Source organism: Haliotis asinina, chromosome 2 (genome assembly GCF_037392515.1).
Source record: "Haliotis asinina isolate JCU_RB_2024 chromosome 2, JCU_Hal_asi_v2, whole genome shotgun sequence".
NCBI classification, from domain to species: Eukaryota; Metazoa; Mollusca; class Gastropoda; order Lepetellida; family Haliotidae; genus Haliotis; species Haliotis asinina.
The window spans coordinates 63,316,902-63,340,073 of NC_090281.1; the positions used below are offsets into that span (position 1 = coordinate 63,316,902).

The 23,172-nt window shown below is 38.2% G+C and overlaps 1 protein-coding gene across 1 annotated transcript; it reads right to left on the reverse strand.

Moving 5' to 3' along the window:
- Window positions 1–2,951: 2,951 nt before the first annotated feature.
- LOC137274124 (carbonyl reductase [NADPH] 1-like) lies at window positions 2,952–18,621 on the reverse strand. The gene is made up of 8 exons (XM_067807135.1): window positions 18,476–18,621; window positions 15,876–15,957; window positions 14,257–14,435; window positions 13,167–13,279; window positions 11,742–11,870; window positions 10,335–10,476; window positions 6,992–7,055; window positions 2,952–6,639 (listed from the first exon to the last, which is right to left on the reverse strand). The coding sequence occupies exons 1-8, from the start codon at window positions 18,500–18,502 to the stop codon at window positions 6,542–6,544; spliced, it is 834 nt and encodes a 277-aa protein (XP_067663236.1). The 5' UTR covers window positions 18,503–18,621; the 3' UTR covers window positions 2,952–6,541.
- Window positions 18,622–23,172: the final 4,551 nt, after the last annotated feature.

The following is a 23,172-nucleotide window of genomic DNA, read 5'->3' on the forward strand; positions in this document are numbered from 1 at the left end:
GCCTCCAGATCAGTGCAGAAGGTAATGGCGACAGTCTCCTGGGATAGCAAAGGCGTCATCCACATAGATTACTTACCGAAAGGAAGAACAATGAATGGGGAATATTACGCTAACTTGTTGAGGCAAGTGCGACAGTCAGTCAAGGAGAAGCGCCGGGGCAAGATCAGACGTGGTATTCTTCTACAATGCTCCAGGGGTGGGGTGAAAAAATTAAACTCAAACTGCAAATCGGCTATTATTTGTAATCAGATTTCAAGTTGAGCCTTAGCTTTGCCACGTTGGAATGGCAGTTGGTCAATATACTCGTATCTAAATCTTCAGTGTCCTCAATATAACAGCAACTGCGGCTCCTTTCATGAAGCAACCTTTACTTAGGTTAACCCCAGCTCCCGTTCTTTAACACTGCACTAAGGTTATCTTAATGACTTACGATCACCTTAGTGCTTTGTGAAATGAGACCCTGGACTGTTGTTACAGTGACCAGCAGAAGGGGGAGTCGTGCTGGTCAGCTGTCTGTCATTTAAGTAACGCAGGTGTCAGCTGACCAGAGGTGCATGACATTGTTGATAAGATGAGGGATACTGCAGACTGATGATATACCTGTCGCATATGCGACTCGCAGTCTTCCCAGGACTCGACCCCTAGTAGGGCAACCAGGTTGATTATTTGCCGTGCCATCTGGTGTCAGTCATATTATGCTTTATCATTAGGTTTCTGGAACTACTGTGTGGTTGGACCAATGGAGATGCGCTCAAGAACTGATCCTCAGCAACCCATGCTTGTCGTGAAAGGCGAGTAACGGGATCGCGCGGTCAGGCTCAGTGACTTGGTTGACACTTGTCATCGGTTCTCATTTACGCAGATTGATATTCGTGCTGTTGATCACAGGATTGTCTGGTTCAGACTCGACTATGTAGAGACCGTCGCCATATAGCGGTATGGTGGAGGATAGGGTCTTGCAAATGCTGCAACAGACTATCCAGCATTGAGCCTACCCCTGCAAGGTTCTGTTGATTTGTGTGTGGCGGCATACCTGCTTTTTCAATAAACCTGAGTAGTATGTATGATGGGAGTACGATATCACGTTTATCCTTAGCTGCTGTAAAGCTTTATTTGTGAAATAAAGCTATGTTCAGCACTAACCTTTCACAGCAAGTGTGTATACCACTCTTGGTCTCCCTATTATTTTCCCGGTTATCGAGAGCACATAAATGGCCAGGACTACCAGGATTGGTACTACCTTTTCACATTTTTTTGTTCTCCCCAACAAAAGTAGTGGAAAGTTTCCAATTTGAATTTGGTAATTCCAGTGTATAGCACTACATTGAGTAGAAGATGGCAACCAAAACGACTTTCCAAAATATGGGCCTGCGGGTAAAAAATTCTGTAGGAGTACATCTCCTCCTATAAAATACTGTACACAACAATCTGGTGTCGGAGATCGCCCGTGTTGACTATTTTGCTGGCGGTCTACACCAATTTACAACCTTTTGGAAGGGCTATCTACATTTGTAGACGATATGTTTGTGTTTGGCTAAATCCAACGCAAAAACAGCATTTGCATGAATGCCAAAGTATCCTGTACGACTGTATGGGAAGGCTCTGCACAATTTGTTGTTTCCAGAATCTCCATCGCAATACAAGAATCCTTGGCGAACCCAAAGCATGCACAAACAAATATTCTACACACGATAGCAATACGGAGCAATACGAAGCAATATGGAGCAATACGGAGCAATACGAAGCAATACGGAGCAATACAAAGCAATACGGAGCAATACAAAGCAATACGGAGCACCATCACTAGAATAGAGAGAGAAACTGGAAAGAAAGCGAAAAAACAAGATCTTTATCCGGAAGAGAAGGCATAGGCTCTATTCGTAGCCAACATAGACATTTCAGACATACCAATCGGTGAACTACAATTATGAAACCAAGATCTGTGCACTGAAGTTTTCTAATGTCAATCCTCCAGCAGTGAATTTAGTAAGTGAGTCTAGTTTTATGCAGCACTTATCAATATTCCAGCTATATGACAGGGGTCTGTAAATAATTGAGTCTGGTCCAGACAATCCAGTGATCAACAACATAAGCATCAATATGTGCAACTGGGAATCAATGGCATGGGTCAAACATGTCAGTGAGGTTGACCACCCAATCCCATTACTCGCCTCTTATGATTAGCATGGGTTACTGAAGATTAGTACTGTAACCCGGACAGTCACGGGTTGGGTGGCATCATCTATGTTGCAGTGATGGACACACAAGGTTGTGATCTCAGTGTGTCATCATTTAAAAATTCAGCTAGACATAACTGAACAAGTACATAACATTACATGTGGTTCTACATTGTTTCCAGAGACCTTCTCATGAATTATGGCTCAGCTTAATGTAAAGAATGGACCTGTTTGCTGTGTGGAAGTCAGTACAGGAATCCTTAGCTTTAAGCCCTTGAGGGGAAGAAAAGAGTTATTGATATGTCTGAAGTCCATTTCATTGGATAGAGTATGTTATCGTGTTCAGTGTCATATACTGGACAAAGTAAGTTAGGGATACTGGCATTTGTATGATTGATTGATCAGTGTATCAGTGAGAAGATAGATCATTATTCATAATTTCAAAAATTACATATATCCCTAACTATTTTTGTCCAGTATACAAGTCTATACCACAAGCAAACTGTAGGGTTAATAGTACTGCACAACAGAGAGACAAATGACCAGTCTTCCTATAAGTGAGCAAAGTATATTTACATTACAGTTCACCTGTGTGTATACACAGCAAATTCCTTTGTTGCAGTAAATTTTCTGTTATTCGTGATTAAACATTAATTGATGTGTTGGGTGAAAATGGATGTTCCGTGTGGTGTCCGAGTCACCTGAACTCAATACTAGTATCACAACCTAGTTGTCTCCAACAACTGGCATCAGAAGATAGTTAAATTCTCACACTGGTTTGCATTCAAGACTTTATTGGCAACACCTGTTCAACAAAAATCCAAACAAGTTTATCAAATGTCCTTCAAGTAAAATCCCATATCAATAGCAAAACACATCTAAGTATTGTATAGAACAAATACAACACTGAAAACAATGTTGACAACAGATCAACTTCACAAACACATGGCACAATGAGCCAGAAAAATACCCTGTCAAGAAGTTCAACTCAGTATGAATATATTTTTAATATGTCATGTCAAGTTTAACTGACACACAGAAGGACTAAGCATGATTATTTTTCAAAAATATTTTTTGTGACAAATATAGTTCTTCTTATAATAACCTCTCAGAAAACTAAATGGCTGGTCTGGTATGTCATCGCCTCCAGGGTTTTGGTTTTCTGAACCATCCCGAATGCAAGTTTTAGGTGTAAATAATATCTGTCAAGCTAGGCAAGTTGGGCTACTTGGATCAATAACAGTCCAATGAAGAGTGAGGTTGAGAGCTACCGGTACATGCAAATAACATCAACAGTATGTCATAATACAATAACAGTTTAGCAACATGCAAATAACATCAACAGTATGTCATAATACAATAACAGTTTAGCAACATGCAAATAACATCAATAGTATGTCCTAATGCAACAATGATGTGTCAGATCTATTCACAGTACCATTAGTTAGGCATGTGCAATGTAATGTCATCATTTTGCCTTTACAATGTCACCATTAATGTCACTATTAATGTGTTAATATAAGAGAGATATGAAGATATCAGGCATGTAAACTTGCTAAGCAGAGTTTTGATATTGTTATTAGGCTATTGTCTTGTAACAACTTAAACACACTAGACAACATCTGCGTACCCTCTCTCAAGAAAAAGAAACCTAGGATCATATCTGATACTAAAAATGTGGAATTCACTTTATCCTCTGTACTAATATTCATTCATCTACAATATGATGTTTATATTGTGCCTGCATTTTATACAAATGTATCAATATGTAGATATAATACAAGAATGCATTCCTTCCTGCATACCAGTAAATCACAATCATGATAAGTCCACCAGACTAAATTTGTCTTGCACCACTTGTTAACCTCTGTCACTTGCAACAACATATTATAATGTTTTATCTGGTATTTATTACACTCAAGCATGTATATACATGTATCATGATGTACCAATATACCTACATTATGGGCCCTGGCCTAGAATTACAGAAACAAATCTGTCTGTCAATAAGATGTCAATAATATCAAACAACAGTGATGTTCTACCCAATAAACATCATCAAACCAACAGTCCAGCCACTGATAATAGATTCATTACCCATAATTGAATATCAACAGATGCAAATTCATTGAGAATGCTTGACTACTAATACTATAAAGAGAGATTGCAGTACTTGTTCATAAATTCTTATACACAACCATCAACAACGTACTGTACAATACCGTAGATAAGCCGAATTTTGAAGACCAGAATGGTACATCTCATCAAGGATTTTCATTTAATAATGTTTTAAAAAGTCCAATCGAAAGTATGGTCCATTAACACCCTACAATAAGAAATAGATTGATAGTTTGTAGCATTGACTATGATCAATAAAATTGCAAACAATTTCAGGCAACACTATATTCATCCTCGATATCTCCAGGGTATACGTTCCGAAAAGTCTCCACTATACCCTGGACGCATCTACGGGTCGGCACGATAATTTTATTACCTCCCTTTGCTGGCTCCGCATTCTCACAGTAGCCAATCGGCGAGAGTGAGTTGTGAATGGTTCGCTCAACTTCCTAGCGTAGACACCTGATTGGATAAAAAGCCAGTCAAGGGAGGTAATAAATTTATCGGGCAGAGCCGTAGATGCCTCTACGTATAGTGGAGACTTATTGGAACGTATACCCTGGAGATATGGAGGATGCACTATATTCTGCTCTTCAAACAGTGAAGTTTAATCACCAGGACTGATGTTTGTTTAGCAATATTTATTTCACATCTTGTTTTGCAATTCATTGTCTTGCATTCAAAATAATTGGGATGTTTGCAATGTTAATTTAATTATGTTATTTCATATATTTGATATACAAAATGTTCACTGAATGTCTTGACCTGGGATTGTATTGTAAAAACTAATTTCATTACGGATATATTAATGGTGAGGTTTACAAAATAATAGTGTGGTGTATATCATTTCAAATAAAAATTTCATTACTGATATACTAATGGCAATGTTTACAAAATAACAGTTTGGTGTATATCATTTCAAATAAAAATAGAAAAAGCTGCAACTAAGATAACATGACATTGGAATATATTTTTGGCTTTGTTTCTTTGTCAGAACAAAGACACATTTACATGCATAAAAATCATGGCCAAACAGGACAGAAATACAATTTAGAAGTGATGGGATGTGACTTAATCATTTTACTGAGCATAATACTGAAATACTCTCGTGCATTATGTGCTTTCACTTTTTGGTCTCTGAAGAATTTGGGTAGGGGAAGATAACCACCCTGTGAGGATAAAAGATTTGGTATTTTTTTTAAAAACTGAGATGCCCCTAACTCAAAATGCTTTAAAGAATGATAAATCACCATTTAGGGTAGTGCGATTCATTTTGAGTACAAGGACGTTCTCAATTTTTGTAAATTTTAAAAATCTTATCCTAGCAAAGACACCAGGACCTTTGGAGGTAACAAGCAACTGGAAAGTTGATTATCTAGACAATATCTGAAAACTGTGTGTCCAGATAATTGAGTGTCACCTGAAATTACAATCACTGTCACTGTTCATCATAAAGGATGTTCATTCCACATAATTTAAGTAGTAAAAAAGTTTCTAAAAAAACCAGACACAAAATGTTTAGTATCATGAGCACAAACTATGACAGATGATGACTTGATGGCTTAGGAAAATCATGACCACTGATCCACTTGCAAAAAGTACACAAATACCCTGCCATTCGGTGTCCCATTCCACTCCAAAAAATACTCCTTTTTTAGCTGGAATTACTTGAAAAAATATATATAACCATTTTAAAAAAGGTTCCCAGAAGTTAAAACTAGTTCAGTGAGTATGACTGAGATTTTAACCCTCACTGGAAAATGACTGTAGTCACATGATCGTATTACAGTCTTCATCAGCCATTGGCATTAGGTTGTCATGACAACTAGAAGACAGTGTCCCTCGTAATGTTATGTCAAGTCTAAGTAAGTGGCGGTAATCAAATATGTATGTCTGAAAAAATATATAAAAACCTTTACAAACATATTTTAGGGTGGTGAAAGCTGAAGGAAAACAAGAAACAGCTATAACTACTGAGTTTAGGCACCTGTTTTCACCCTAATACTCTAGTAGATGTTTGTAATTTTCTCTGATCCAGATTTTAAGAACTATATTTTGCCTGACAGTTCTGTTGGCTACAATTTGCAAACTACTATTTGGAAGCTTTTCACCCTGCCTATGTGAAGCTAAATTTATATACCGGAACAGTTCACACACCATAACAATCCATATACAACTGTTGCTACATATGCTGGAAGCTTGCATATACCACAGTGCATTCCATATATACAGGTTCTGGGGACAGATTATCCCCACTTTTGAATGGCTCTATCAGAGACGAAGTCTCCTTTTGGAGACGTGGTATTTGGAGGAAGGAGAGCCAGATAGACTGGGGTGTCTGCACCTGGAACAAATAGTTCAACGTCTACATCACTTGGGAAAATAGGACATATTTCTTGTCACTAGATGACAAGGTGTGAGTGAGTAAGTTTAGTTTTATGCTGCTCTAAGCTATTTTCCAGCAATGTCACGGTGGGGAACACCAGAAACGGGCTTCATATATAGTATCCATATGGGGAATCAAACCCAGGTCTTTAGCATGACGAGCAAACAATTTAACCACTAGTCTACTCCAGCGCCCGTGATGACAAAGAGGGAAATGTAGAGAATAAAAGCCAAACACACAACTGCATCCAAACCAATCTCTAGTTGTCTTTTATCAGGTGTTTCTGAGTTATTCGAGAAAAACTGCTCACCTTGATCGATGGTCTTTGGCCCTTTGTGACTCGACATGTCTGTATCCACATAGCCCGGACAGCACTGAAACATTTGACCAATCAGCATCAAGAAACAATAAAGACATTGAGCAATCAGCCACCACTGACTGCAGTTGTTGCAAAGGTTAGTACTGTAAATCATAAAATTAATGTGAGGATGTTATTTATGTGACAAATGCGTTTGTATTCTTCTTGCATTATCATGACACACGTCAGTCATGAGAACTTAATAACAGTTAGAAAATGTAAGTTCTTTGTCGTCTTTATTGTCTTCAGTTTAGCATTCATCATGACAAACGTCAGTCATGAGAACTTAATAACAGTTAGAAAATGTAAGTTCTTTGTCGTCTTTATTGTCTTCAGTTTAGCATTCATCATGACACACGTCAGTCATGAGAACTTAATAACAGTTAGAAAATGTAAGTTCTTTGCCGTCTTTATTGTCTTCAGTTTAGCATTCATCATGACACACGTCAGTCATGAGAACTTAATAACAGTTAGAAAATGTAAGTTCTTTGCCGTCTTTATTGTCTTCAGTTTAGCATTCATCATGACACACGTCAGTGATGAGAACGTAATAACAGTTAGAAAATGTAAGTTCTTTGTCGTCTTTATTGTCTTCAGTTTAGCATTCATCATAACAATACCACTGTATGAAATTGCATCTGCCCAGCGGCCCGCTGCTTGCTAGTTATATGACGGGCTTACAACTTTATTTTATAGCCAGCACTGTTGGCCAATAGATTTTCAAAGAGTACATATTTGACTATGACACTGACTAGGTGAAATATTTCAAAAATTATTTACAATTGTGGTAGTTTGACAATGGCTGTATAGTTCATGATCAGTCAAATCGTAACTTCCACAGATCAACCTACCCATTTATCTAACACTAAATGTGATTGGTCTAGATAATCCTTTCAGCCAATGAAATCGTTTTTTTCCGCTTTTCTGATTCAGATGGCAGTGACACTAAAGGAACACTGACCACCAGGTTATGGTTTTATTAAATTTGCTTTTGCACATGTTTAAGTTTACCTCACTACATATTCATTAATTACATTATATTAATACCATATCTCAGTTTCCCATTTTTAATACAGGGATGGTTACATGTCAACAGGGCCGGCAACATTATTTTGTCATCAGCCGTGTAGGGTTCCTGGCTTTTTTAGGAGTTTCATACACTGACAATACTGGATATAACATCAATTTAGACATCTCACATAAAATTAATTGACAAAAGAGCACTAATTTCCATAACACTAATTGATATCCACTGAATGTCATCATCGGCAAATTACTGGTATGTAACAACAGAGGAAGCGTTCACCGTACACATTACACCAAAACAGGTCACTTCCTAATTACAGGTGTCTCAAGTCATGTAATTATCACTGGTTACAATCATTGTTTAAGATCACTCAGGCACACCAGCCAGGCCAGATATTCTCCAACCATGCAGGATCATTTTGTGATCTTTGCTCACCTTTCAAATCTTTAAAGTCGGACTACATTCATCAATGTTCTCATAAGACAAGTGGTAGGAAGGAGCCATGTGATCAAACATGGCAGTGTAATCAAAATATTGTCCGTTCATTTCTGTCTTTTACTTAACAAGTTCAATCCAGGTTATTTGGTAAAATGAACAACATCAAAATTTCAGGGTGTCACATTTTATCATCAACACAAATTTCTGAGCTAGAACTAATTTCATGATGCATTTGATCCTAGATCCTTGGACTCGTATTTAATTTGTGACACGTATTCAATGAGCCTACACAGTAAACGCGTTTGAGACAAATAGGTGGGGCAGGGAATCTAGACAAATATGCTTGGTTGCTACAGGTAGATCGATGATTAAAGGTCACATGCAACGTAAAACACAACTTTGCAGATTCTGGTACCTTTCGGTATGCACTTACCGAAACAAATCATCAAAAATGCCAATTCAACCTATAAAGTTGAAAAAACGAGATGAAAAAAAAGCGTGAGAAATCGGAGTTGAAACGTTTCACTAAATTTCCCCTAGCGCTGGGGGGAAAACTGGTTTCAACACCTGTGCTGCACTGCGTCCATAACGCATGTGCAGTGAATAGGTTCGCGGAGCTTGAAACAGTATGCATGCCCTAACTATGAGGTCGTGAGCAGTATAGTCTAATCTTGCTTGTGTACAAACAAGTAAATAATCTACTCATTACATAAAAAAAACCTTGTTGATTGTGGTAAGCAGCCTCTGTCACTGATAAAGCTCAATGTCTGGTTTATTGACACCCATATGTCTGCCTGCCTGTCTGCTAAAGACAATATACAATACACAACTTCAACCATTGACCACATGCAATTTGAACTTAACACCTATCATTCTATACGCAATAAACTGGTGCAAACTCTTGTCAGTTTCAAGTACTGCTTTGTACTTGGATGAATGACAGTTTCCATCCATGCAGCAGTTCACCATCTCTACTGATGTGATTTTTGATTGGATCAAACGCAAATTCAGAGAGCTTGTATTTACAAAATTCAACATCTCTATATACATTCTTTATGGATAACAATGTCTTCCAGTGAATATGATTTTGTTTGACAACGGTATATGAATCCACAATAAAACGACTTATCAAGTACAATAAAAGAAGTTACTATCCACAGAGAATCCTACTTTCTTGTGACTCGCCATACTTCTAAAATGCCCATCAAACAGATCATCTTTTTGTACATACGAGTCCTCAGCATATCAGCAAATGAACCATCCAATCGGAAGCTGTTGTTACACTTGCGAGCACGTCCACCCGCTACGACAGGGTTCTGTCTCCTGAGGGCTTTGTTTCGAAGCAAGTAAGCCCAAGTACAAAATATTGCACTTTTGAATTGTGACTGAACGCTCATAATTATGTTTATTTGTTTTTTTCGCAATCAGCAATGTATATTTTGTGTCGTGAATAAGTGATCATTGTGTTTTAATTATGTTTGATTTTTTGGTTGCATGTGACCTTTAGGTGTACACATACTTAGTATGATATGACAATCAAAACATGATTCGCAGGAGGTAACTGAACTTTTCTAGTTTTAGACGACAACCTGTTTCCCTCATTTTGCAAATGGAACGTTTTGGAGGGTGTTCCTATATATGCAAATTGGGGACATTTGTCAGGTCCCAGTTCAGCTAATAGTGGTTCATCAGTAATTTCATGGCTTACAGTATATGCCATAAAGATGCTTTTTCTGACTTCCTCTTCCAGTCTCACGTGTGTAAACGACATGAATAGCAGTTTGATTAAATAGTGCATCAAGCATCGATACAGTTAAACTAGGCCCTCACCGCATTTATGACGATGTCCTCTCTCGAGTCCTTGCTGATTTTTCTATCCTGGATGAAGGTCATCACAGTGACTGCAACCTTAGACATTCCATAAGCACTGTTGGGGAAGCCTATGTCCTGGTGTTTGCCCATCTTGGCAGCACTGGAAATATAGATCACAACTGACAATGTAATATAGTGAGTGATTGAGTGAGTTTAGTTTTACGCTGCACTCAGCAATATTCCAGCTATATGACGGCAGTCTGTAAATAATTGGGAACCGATGACATGTGCCAACCAAGTCAGCGAGTGAGTGAGTGCTCATAACTTATCCTCATTATTTCCATTTAATACATTACACAAGAGTTTCCCTGAATAGTGATTAACCTTGGATAGGCATGGGAGATATTTTAATCTCGGGTCAGTGCAATATAATAATGCTGCGAGAGTTTTGAAAGAAATTTACCTGTATCAACAGAGACAGTGCTAGTGCTGAAAGAGCAGTAAAAGAGTACTACAGAGTCCAAACGGTAAGACGAAGCAAACTGAGTACACCTAGAACAGTTTCCATTTATTAATACAAAGCCTAATACACAACCAGAAATATATCTGCAGACAAGGAATACATATTCACTGTCTAAGATTAGAACATTTGGTTCTGTATTTTTGTCACTGACAAAACAAACAATTGCTGTAAATGCAAATGTGTGTAGATTTTAATTAAAACCATATAGATAATTACAAAAACTTCATGTATGTTCTTCACCCAATACACTGGCTCTCAGAAAAAACATTGCAATACATATTTTAGTGCAGCATATTATGACGTACTGGTAAAACTATGTTGGATAAATGCATGAGACTTTCGACTTTTTGGAATTAACCAACATCACTTCATACGATGTCACTAGTTACAGAACTAGTTATGTTTTGACTGACATCTCTTTTTGCTACCCTTCGTACCACTAGAATGAGTGACTTTAGTTTTATGCCGCACTCAGCACTATTCTAGCTATATATTGCGGCAGTTGGCAAATATTCAAGTCTGGACCTGACAATCTAGTGATCAACTGCATAAGCGTGAGTGAGTGAGTGAGTGAGTGAGTGAGTGAGTGAGTGAGTGAGTGAGTGAGTGAGTGAGTGAGTGAGTGAGTGAGTGAGTGAGTGAGTGAGTGAGTGAGTGAGTGAGTGAGTGAGTGAGTGAGTGAGTGAGTATAGTTTTACTTTGCTATTCCAGCAACATCATGGCAGGGAACACCAGGAATGGCCTTCACACACTGTATCATTGTGAGCAAACAAACTCAGGACAAGTGACAAGTAGATCCTTTAACCACGAGGCCACCACACCTCCCCTCTGTATAGGACAGTATCAGTTGAGACAGTCATGTCATCCCATGTCATTTCACCGCATATTGTTCTAAGACTTACTCTACAAACTCGCACATGATCTGCTCGAGATCTTCCATTTTCAGGCTGGGGTCCGTAAAACGTCGTTGAATGGCTGGAGAGCATTTCTGGAGCGCCATTTGAGATGCGAAGCTGGAGACATTCACAACCCTGTCAAACAAAAACTGACTTTGATAAATTGGTTTGAACTGCTCTATATTTTCTTTCTGAGGAAACAGGTCCATGACCAAAGACTGTGTTTGAGGTCCTCCTGCCCTTCAGGTATGGACCACATAAATGAATAGCACATATATGGTTATGCCAAACACTGACCTGCAATTATATCAGTGGAACCTACAGGTGTGATGAGTAATCAGTAACCATGGAAACCATAAGCAACAAGAAGACAAAGTCATCAATATCTCCCACAATGGCAAAATACTCTTCAATAATGATTACAGTATGTCAGTGTTTTGGTGTGCATATAGCAGAGTGGAAGGAGAGTATTGTAAGGTTTTACAGTTCTACTCTGGAAAAGAACAACAAATTCAGTAGAGGTCAAACTTGTTGCCATGGAAACATAAAAATAAATAGGTTCAGAAATCCAAACCTACCAAAAGGCACCAATATACCACCAGACCCACATGTGAAGAAGAAATGGTGAACAGGCTTAAAGTTCCGCTCTGGAAAAGAGCACAACCACCAATTTCAGGCAAACTCAAACTTGTTGTCATGGAAACCACAAAAATGAAATTCACACACTTGTGCAACCCCTCAAAAGGCTCTCTAGGGATCATGGTGAACATGGCAAACATGTGTACCAAGTTTGATAAAACTAAAGTATGGGAGAACTGCCCCGGACAAGTTGACATACTCAAAGCCACAGCCTAAGTAATGTTCCATAGAAACAAAGTTCACATCTGAATGTAATCCTCAAAAGGCACATCTAGGAATCATGCTTAATATGTGTACAAAGTTTGATGAAGCTGGCATGTATTGTCTAGGAGATTTGCCCCAGAAAAGATGGCCTCCTCATACTCACAGCCAAAGACATATCCAGGAAAAAGACAAAAAATAAAAATCATATCTGGGTCTAAGCCCCGAAAGGCACATCTAGCGATCATGCTTGACATAAGTAGTATAGCCTATGAAGCAGGCATGTATAGTTCGGAAGATCTGCTCTGGACAAAATGACATCCTCATCCTCAATCATTGTCAGTCTGGCTATGTTTCCATATAAACTGCAAAAAATATAATTCATATCTGGATCTAATCCCCAAAAGGCACATCTAGGGATCATGCTTGATATGTGTTCCAAGTTTGATGACGTTAGCATGTAGAGTTTAGAAGATCTGATCCAGACAATATGACATCCTCAAGATGACATACAGACAGACGGAACTTGTTTCTATATCCCCTGCAACAACAAAGTTATGATAAATAAAGATCTGTATCGTTGTGTCTCACCTGGAATGAGGCCTGAGCAGAGGGAACAGGATAGAGCAGACATCGAGGGTGGCCCAGAAATTGGTTTTACACGTAACTTCAGCTTGCTCTGAGAAAGGCGCTGGATCTGCATTCTGAAATATCAAAGTGAGTGAGTGAGTTTTACGCATTTCTCAATGATATTCCAGGTATATGGCAGTGGTCTGTAAATAATCAAGTCTGGCCCAGACAATCCAGTGATAAACAGCATGAGCATCGATAGACTCAACCACTTGAATCTGTAAGTTGCCTCTTTTGACAAGAATGCATCACTGAACATCAGGTCTGATCTTCACATGTTTGTATTTAACTTGTAGAATAATGGAACAGCACAATAACCAATAACATTATGCTCCATGTTTTATACAAGAATCATAAACTAATAACACCATGTTCTTCCTCATAAACAATATTCTAGCATCACAAACAACACAGTGAGTGTTGCAAACTATTCTAGCATATCAATAATAACATGTTATACATTGTTGGTGTTGGGAATTGTAAACAAAATTCACTAATGATTATCGAAGATCTTGTGGTGAAAAATTATTGATTCTAATCAAAATATATACATTTTCAATGGAATCTCCAATTTTTAGTGCTTTCCTCGTTTATTTTTAATTAATGTTTTTTATAACTACTAATGCATACAAGAAAGGCAGTGGAATTGTAACTAAGCAATAAAAGAGGTTAAAACTTTTATTATGCGCACAGCTTTATATTGATGAGCACATATTTGCTTGTGAATATTCAATGGGAAGTTAACTTCATTCAGGTGTGTCAAACTGAAACTACAAAATTCCAATTCCAATTCCAAAAGTATGCTTTTTCACAATCGATAATCAATTTTAATCCTTTTTTCAATAAACTTTCCATTATTTCCGATCATTGGAACTCCACTATACATAGCACACATTTCCAGCAAAACATAACTAGATGCTATATCTTATATTCTCTTCTAGCATCTTAATGACAACATGTTACACTGTGTACACTTTTCAAGCATAAGAAGACCTAGATGCTATGCCTTGTACACTATTCCATCATTATTTATAATAACAAGATTTTTTACCTTGTATGCAATTGCAGCATTGTTGACCAGAACATCCAGTCCCCCATAGGTGGTCTGTAGGAAGGACTTCAACCGCTCTATGCTTGACCGGTCATTGATGTCCAGCTGGTGGAACTTGGGTTGTAGGCCTTCCTTGTTCAGGTCAGCAATGGCAGCCTGGCCACGACCTTCATCCCGAGCTGTGGAGCAAGATGAAGTCAGACCATATCAAATGTTGTTCAAGCCCTTGTATAGACAGAAGTGTGGAGAAGACTGGATTACAGCCCATTATATTGGTGTATCAAGGAGAACAATGGCGGTTTGGCCACAATCTTCATCCCGAGCTGTGAGTTGGGAAGGAAACAGGAGTTTAGACATTGGGTATCTGAAAACCCATATAATGGGTGTACACAATAGTAAATGAGTTGCGGTTTAAACACCACTTTGAACAGTACAATCACTCTGTCATCTTGATGAAGGTGAGAAATGGTGCATGTTTATCCATTTAATGAGATACATATGGGAATGGTTAGACAAATCAAGGATCATAATCAGGGATTTTAACGAGATCCTGGCATTTCAAGGCCAAAACCGCATTCTAACCACAGATTATAGGACAATCAGTCTCAAATAACACCTAAATCTTAAACTTACACACAGTCATATCTAGTCAATCTAGTGGGATGGTTGCCTGGTGGTAATATATATAAAAGTGTTTGCTTGTCACGCTGAAGATCCAGGTTCGATTCCCTACATAGGTGCAATGTGTGAAGCCCATTTCTGGTGACCCCTGCAGTGAAATATTAGATAAAAGCAGTGTAAACCTCACCTCACTCACTCACTCATTCTCTCCCCCATAGAGGTTCCCCTGTCATATATGGCCATACTTCCCAGTTCTTGTAAAATCCCCTTGTGTCAAAATTTCACTATATGAATTATCTCCCTTCTTTACATCAAATCAGAACATGTGTTACATCAGCTTACATCCAATATGTTGGCCACCACTGAGTTAACATTGGCATTTCATGTTTAGCTGAAAATCAGAAACTGCCAATAGAGAGTCCACTATTCAACTGACCAGAGTGAGTAAGTGAGTTTGGTTTTACGCTGCTTTTAGCAATATTTCAGCAATATCACAGCAATGAACACTAGAAACGGGCTTCATACATTGTACCCATGTGGGGAATTGAACCTGGGTTTTCAGCATAACGAGTGAACACATTAACTACAATGCTACCCCCATTGCCCAACAACCGACAAAGAGTTTTGTTGATGTGCCAAACAAGACATCTAATGGCTAGCGTGTCTGTTGTCAGAGCCATTAATCTGCCATGTTATGACCATGCTCACTGCACAACTAAATCTGATTGCAACCAATTACGAACACTTGGATCATGAAAAGGCTGTATTAGAACACAGGAAGATATGACAGGAATAACTTCTGTGGGACGAGAATGTCACTCACTATTCTCATGGAGAATCCTACCAGCTATCATAGGGGACTGATGAATGTACAAGTGCCCCACTATCCTCCTATAGGACTTTTCAAACACACTATGGGGGAAAGCACTAAAGTAAGTAAAGGAATTCAATGAAATTGTGTTCCTTGCTTGTGTCCCTCATCATATTTGATTACTCACATGTAAGGAAGATGTCTCCGTCATAGCTCTTACACAATGCTCTAACAATGGCGAAACCAATACCCTTATTGGAGCCGGTTACCTGCAGAGAAAAAATGTACATATTATTTGATTTGTTTCATACTCTGTGACACTGAACCACACTATAAATAATAGCCGCAACATTCCTCTCAAAGCTGCCAATAAGACGAAATAATGTTTGTAAGAAATAGAGTTGTTATAAAGTCAAACATTGTGCGCAAACTGCATTATCGGTAAATATCGTATCATCTGCATGCATTCAAATCAGATCTTCCACTTGGTTTGATGAATAACATCCAAATTCAGTCAAACCTAGAAGCTATGCTCACTTGCAGCAGTCAAGAATATGCAGTTCTGGTGATAAACAAAAGGATGTATTTAGAGGGGCACTAGCACAGAGCTGTTTCCCTGGACTGGTTATTCCTTTTGCTATTGTTTTTCTACTGTGAGCATACAGATGATATCCCAGAATTTGTGACTGGTTTGTGACCTCTGCTGCACCACCTGTAAGCGCAACTGATAGTTTAAGCTTAGACTGGTCAACATTGCTGAAGTCACTTTTACTTTATTATTATGAAAAATGAAACACTTTGAAGTTTAATCAGAGATAAGAACTCTTCAGACTGAAAAACATTGAAGTCAATGTTTTCTTTATATTTTGTCTTATAACCCTAATTAGTTTATTATGTTATTTGTATGCACTTTGAAAGGTAATGAAAAAGCATGCAGTCTGCTTACAGTTATACATAGAGTGAATTTATAACTTGACTGTAATATCTAAACATTCTATAGACTGCCACCATGAATCATATTTTACACCAGCCCTATGCTTGACCCAGTGTATGTTGTTCGTAATACAGATTCTCGTTACCCAAGATAGCAATTTTGTCAACTAATTGCATGATGTCTGCCATTCTAAGTAATTCAGTTAGCCAATGATGAGCACTCAATCAGTCAATTCTTTGAAGGAAGGACGTTGTTTTCACACTCGCACTTCATGACAGGGTGTAGTCGGTATAGATTAGTAAATCTATACACAAAAACACTGCCTAATGACAAATCCGCAATGGTAGATAAAAGTGATTATTCAATTAGTGTGTAATTGGTTAAATCCTTTGATCAGTGTTTGTTTTTGTAACTTACCTGACAAACCCTCTTGCATCACTTACATGCACATATTACATAATATGTAATACATTTGCCACATCAAACCATACTTTATAAGGTTGAGTATTTACTCCAGACAGGAGAAATGACAAAAGTGAACCTTGTCGAGTAATATGAGTGGTGTTACCATAAATTACACCTGTTACAAATTCATTAACCGACCATCAAATGAATGATGACAATTACAATTGTATTTAAATAATGTATAGGTTTATACCACCAAGTGAAGGTTACAGCAAGGGAGAAGTACTTGCTGTATTGCATGCAGCCTGAAAACACTTATGGGGGAAAACTGTTTTGAGGATACCAATGGAACTTTGTTGTTACAAGAATTACATATAAACATTTGCTGTGAGCTTGGGTAAATATAGGTATAATCAGTTTCTATCAAAGAAAATTTTCAGATTTTTCTACCAATGGCAAAGTCATTGTTTTTAGTTTACAGATTCAAATAAATCAAATGTGTGTTTTTATTATCAAAGATAAGAGATCAGTGGCGTAGCTACCTAAAATTTAAAAAATTACAAAAATATCGTGGTAAAAAGCACAGAAATAGGATCAAACTGGATCAGTCACTATACCATTTAGGCACTAGAGAAAACCTACACTAATGTTATACTTTGTTACAATCAGACAGGGAATACCAGGGATATAGATATATATATATATATATATATGTGATGGGCATCCACCCTTCTCACTGTTTAGGGTGAAGAAATTCTGCCAGTGTGGGCAGTAGCCCAGTCCACATGTTTGTCATGGTCGAGGGAGCAGGCGTTGACCAACTTGCAGCTTGGTTTCATAATTAGACCGTTGCGAGAAACATTAATTACTCCACATCAATGCACCTTTAATGATGGGATATGTTTTAATTTACCGAATATACATGTTAAACACAACAGCCCTACTTTGGGTGATGTTTTTCAAATTTCTTTCCTCAAACTTGAAATTCTCAAAATATGTTTTTTAATTTATTGTAAATGAAGTGTTTAAAAAATAAGACCAAAAATTGGTCCAAGTGGTATTACCCAAAAAAATGTGGCAATTACCAGGTTCAGAAGTGGTCATTAGCATTTTCGAAAGGGGTAAATACGTGGATATTAACAATTCTAAATCAGAAATATACAAAAAATGACCTTTCGTACCCCTCTAACCTTTTGTATTCATGCACTGTATTATAATATCTTCGGAATTCATTTCAGATACAATTGTGCTTTTTACTTAACCCGATCCTTATCTTAAACTGTTACGTCATATGTATTACGCTGTGACCTCTACCATGAGTATAGACAGCAGCCCAGTCAGCATGAACACATTCTGCGTGCACCGGACGTGATGAGGAAGAGTTAGTTTTTCAAAATGCAGGCTAGGTTTCAATTTCATTACTGACAATATAAATGATCTGTACTTACTACTGCAACCTTTCTACTACTTGCCATAGTCGGAGCTTCCTTACTTGACACACAAATTTATAGACACCACTGCTCGCATACGGACTATCACCGTCCACGCTTGAAATTGCGACGACCCAGTTTCAGTGTCCTCTGAGGGAAAAATTAAAAAGTGGGATTGCGGGGTCCAGGCTTACGTGACTCACCCTGAAACAAGTTTCGTAGACTACGACTCATCTTTCAAGTGTCACCTATGGTTATGAATATGGGGATGCTAATGAGGAGAGCTGGCCGGCTTCTATCGCCATGTTTCGTCTTTTTCGCCTACACTCTCCGCTAAAACTTTCCAAATCATAAAGTTAATGGTGAAACAATAGCACCCCGGAACCCTGTACTGCAGATCCCAGTTCTGGTCGCTACAGGCGTCCTGTCATAGTGATTTTGTACAGCGAGCGCATTGGTGGTAGTGATAGGAGAATACGGATTCAAGTGTGTCAGTTGATGAAAATATCTCTATTTATTGTCACAAATAAACCATAACTTCTAAGCTTGTGCATGCATGTGTAGGCACCAATGCATCCCCATTCACAATGTATGTAGATATAAAATTGAGAGGTATCGGCAAGTTAAGACTGGTAGCATTCTGTAACACATAGAAAAATATGGATTGTGTCAATATGTATCGATTTATTGGGGAGAGGCAGAAACTAATATCATATATGCAAGAGTTTGGTGCTCATTTCGGCTATTTTTCTAGTTATTTCCTTCACTAATTTTAGAGAACTTAAATGAACATCTTAATTGATCTCATGTTCATTAGCACTGGAAGGGAAATAGAAGTAGGCCCTAAATGCTATTAAAGGCTTGCAACCTATACAGTTTGTGAGTAAGTGAGTTAGTTTAGTTTTACGTTGCAATATTCAAGCTCTATGGCGACGGTATTTAAATAATCGAGTCTGGACCAGACAAACCAGTGATCAACAACATGAGCATCGACCTGTGCAATTGGGAACCGATGACGTGTCAACCAACTTCAGCGAGCCTGACCACCCGATCCCGTTAGTCGCCTCTTTCAACAAGCATAATCGCATTTTATGGCAAGCATGGGTTGCTGAGGGCCTGTTCTGCCAAGGGGCATGTACAGTTTGTAAACATAGATCAGAAGTTCCAAGTACTGCAAGACCCATGACGTCCTCAGTATGACCAGCACTTTGCATCTCTGTAGTTTTACCTCACGTTTAGAAATATTCCAGCAATATAACGGCAGGGAACACCAGAAATAAGCTTCGCACATGGTATCCATGTTGGGAATCGAACCCGGGTCTTCGGGTGACGAGCAAATGCTTTAACCATTAGGCTACCCCACCGACCTTACGAGGAAGGGACTGATCTTGAGTGCGTGCAGAGCATAGATGGGTTTGCATAGTAACAGCTCACCAATATAAGGTAAAAAGGAACAAACTTGTGCAGGAGTCATGACCACTAGACCTCCAATGGGGTTGTGTTCAACGAAGCGTGTCCTCTGAGATCACAAAGAAGGACTTAAGAAAGCAGAACACACCTATTTACTTATGTTACGGGAATATAAGAACTGAAAGTGCCAGTTTTGCTCTTTGTTCTCCATGTATTATACACAAACACATTGTAAAGAACAGAGGTACAGATGTTCCTCATATTAATTGTGGTAAGTCCCATGCATGGGTGACCTGACCCAATTTCTTTCATAGACCATACGGATTTACCTCCCCTGAAAAGGTTCTAATTATTTTATCAATGCTTCATTAATTACCACAAATTACCCCCTTTGAAATGGTCATAATTCTTACGTATGATCCTGGTCCCACTTCAGTGAGGCCGCTTCCAATAAGAAACTAGCCATCTTTGACTTTCATTTTAGAAGTCTACGATACAAACTGCCTCAAATGCCTAATCATAATTCTGAAAACGATATACTATATATCATGTATTATTGTCAGCTGGAACACACCTTGATAATTCTGTAAGCAGAATTTGAAATGAGACATTTTCAGTTTTTAGAAGGCCATGGAATGTTTTTCGTAAATAACTGTGGAACGAAGAGAAGATTTAGAGTCATACGTCTGTGAAAATATGTACTTCGAGGCTTTCCTGCCACAGAGGAGTAATTATACTGGGTTCAACAAGAACATTCCCTTGAAACTGCACTAGATTATGCGCCATAATTATGGTGTTCGACTTCATGTTTTTCGTGATTTTGCTCTGCATATAGATCGAGCTCGAATTATGTAAAACGAATAAACCCAGTTTCTTTTTGTATGGGGGTTATCCCTGAGGTCTGGAACAATTGTTCTGCCTTCAGTAAAAAATAAACTTTCAAGAATACATTTGGATGCTGCTAGAATTATTCATACTGGTTTGACCAATCCTGCGTCAACAAAATGTTTATGTTTCCAACCGGGATGGCTACCACTAATGAGGACGTGTGATGGAGTGAGTGAGTGAGTGAGTTAAGAGTTCTAGTCACTTGGATAGTATTTTAGCCATATCGAGACTTTAACAGGTTACACATTCGTGACACATAAACCGAGAGTATAAAAACAACAACTTAAAAACTTGCAGACGAACAACATTAAAACAACCAGATTATCACAGATACAGAAGTAAAATTAGCCTGTGAATCTAAAACTATAGACAATATACAATATGTATAGCAGGTTACATATCTCCAACAGCCAAGGGCATCTCACCATCCCAGGAACAGTGGGGATTTACGGTACGTTTGCTAGAGCTAGGTTTACACCCTCACGCCAGCCACTGGCGGTTGTGTTACTTATGAATTTACAAAACATACAACAATAATATCAAGTTCCTCGATGAGTGGGTGTTTAACGCCCTTTATTCATTATCCATGCAAAACCTTTCTCGTCACTATATAAAAGAACTGACGTTAGACTTTTTCTCTTTCATTTTAATTTATGGTTAGATTGTCTATAACTGCCACTAGCTGAAGGAATGGTGTAAATTCAGCTTGTGCCAATGCTTAGAATAATCTGACGACCGAGGGTGCGAGTGAAGTCAATAAACTTACAGTGGTATCATATTCTGTCTTTGCACCACATTCACCCATGGTACTTAAAACATATATTTTCCATTGTCTCTGCTTTCCATCACTGGTTTTCACATTTTTTCCATGGGGCTAGAAGTTTCCAAAGGAACCCCACAAACGTGATTCTGACTGATTGTAAATACTTAATGGCATCTTAGATTCTTCTGATTTATGTGACACAATGTCAAACAGGGTGGGAAGATATTGGTACCTGTCTTTACTTTCGTTATACTTTTACATTTTGGTGTCTCTGGAACTGAATACAACTTCCTTGAAAAATACCATTACAGGAAAATAACCATACCTTACGGTATATTCCAAGATACCTGATCTGAAATTGATAACACTTGCTATTTTGAAATTCAACTAATGAACAGTTTTGATACTTTCATACAGATACCCTCAATTTCGTACAGAAAGTGAGTATCGCTGCAAGAGTCTTCACGACCACTGCTATGTACTGATCTTGACCACTACGAAGTAAGTACAATATTTATTTACAATAACTTTTCACAGAATGAGTTAAACGCTCTGAAATTTAGACAATGTATTTTGTGACGTTCGATATTCTTAAAAAATTTGGTCAATATGGTTCCCGGCATTTACATAAATTGTCAAATAAGTTTTATCGTAACCACCCTGTACAGTAAACCAGATGACTACAAACAAATGAGTCAGCGATAGGTTAAAGTAATGACAGATATGAAAGGACCAAATATTCAGCTTCACATCAGTCCTAAACAACAACTCTGTACAACCCATATGTTACTACAGAGCACCAATTAGTACACACATATTACTGCCGCAAACATTCTCGAAAATGCAATCACTATCACTGATGCTCTGCCGTACAGAATCACTATCACTGATGCTCTCGCTGTACAGAATCACTATCACTGATGCTCTCGCTGTACAGAATCACTATCACTGATGCTCTCGCTGTACAGAATCACTATCACTGTGGAGCCTGTAGTACAGGGCTCCAGTGGGGTGAACAACGTGTTATCTATTTTGACGTCGCATTGGCGTTTTTATTTTCAGCCACATTGTGACATATCGAGATACGACAGTGTGGATGGTAAAAACATTCACTTCTTTCATAACACTAAACAATTCCATACGTCCATAATAAAAACTAAATGTCATGATTACACATGTGAATATAAACTAACATATGCGTCTGAAATTAACATTTTGTTTCAGAAAATTCTGTTCCTAAAATGCTAATGGTATATAATGAAAAAGAGTCGAGAGACTTTCGTCATTTTAGGAAACAGTAGAAATCTAGCACTGCCACACAATCTAGACTTGCGTGGGCATTCTTGGAAGTAGGTTATGTGATAGGGTCTGTATACATGTATTATAGACTGGTGTACATGTAAATGCCTCGATCAGTTATGGCCATGTACTTGTAGCTTCAGAAAATATAAAACAGGTCTCCTGACACGACAGCGGTGTCAAGAAACGTACGGGTTAGGAGATCACTTGACAATCCACACAGGTCTCCACGCATGTTATACACGTGAAAACTTGCGAAAAACCCAACTCCTAATTCTTGCTCTTTCCTCAAGACTATAACGCTTGATTAGTTTGGATTTCTTGTTTCACGCCGTTTGATTAGTTTGGATTTCTT

What these genes read in the sequence shown, in the direction of transcription:
- LOC137274124 (XM_067807135.1), bottom strand. Translation starts at nt 18,502, where the DNA reads ATGGCAAGTAGTAGAAAGGTTGCAGTA. An exon ending in CGGAGACATCTTCCTTACAT is followed by an intron (nt 14,436 to 15,875) that starts GTGAGTAATCAA and finishes CTTGCTCCACAG; the next exon opens with CTCGGGATGAAGGTCGTGGC. An exon ending in AGGACATCGTCATAAATGCG is followed by an intron (nt 7,056 to 10,334) that starts GTGAGGGCCTAG and finishes CAAATGTTTCAG; the next exon opens with TGCTGTCCGGGCTATGTGGA.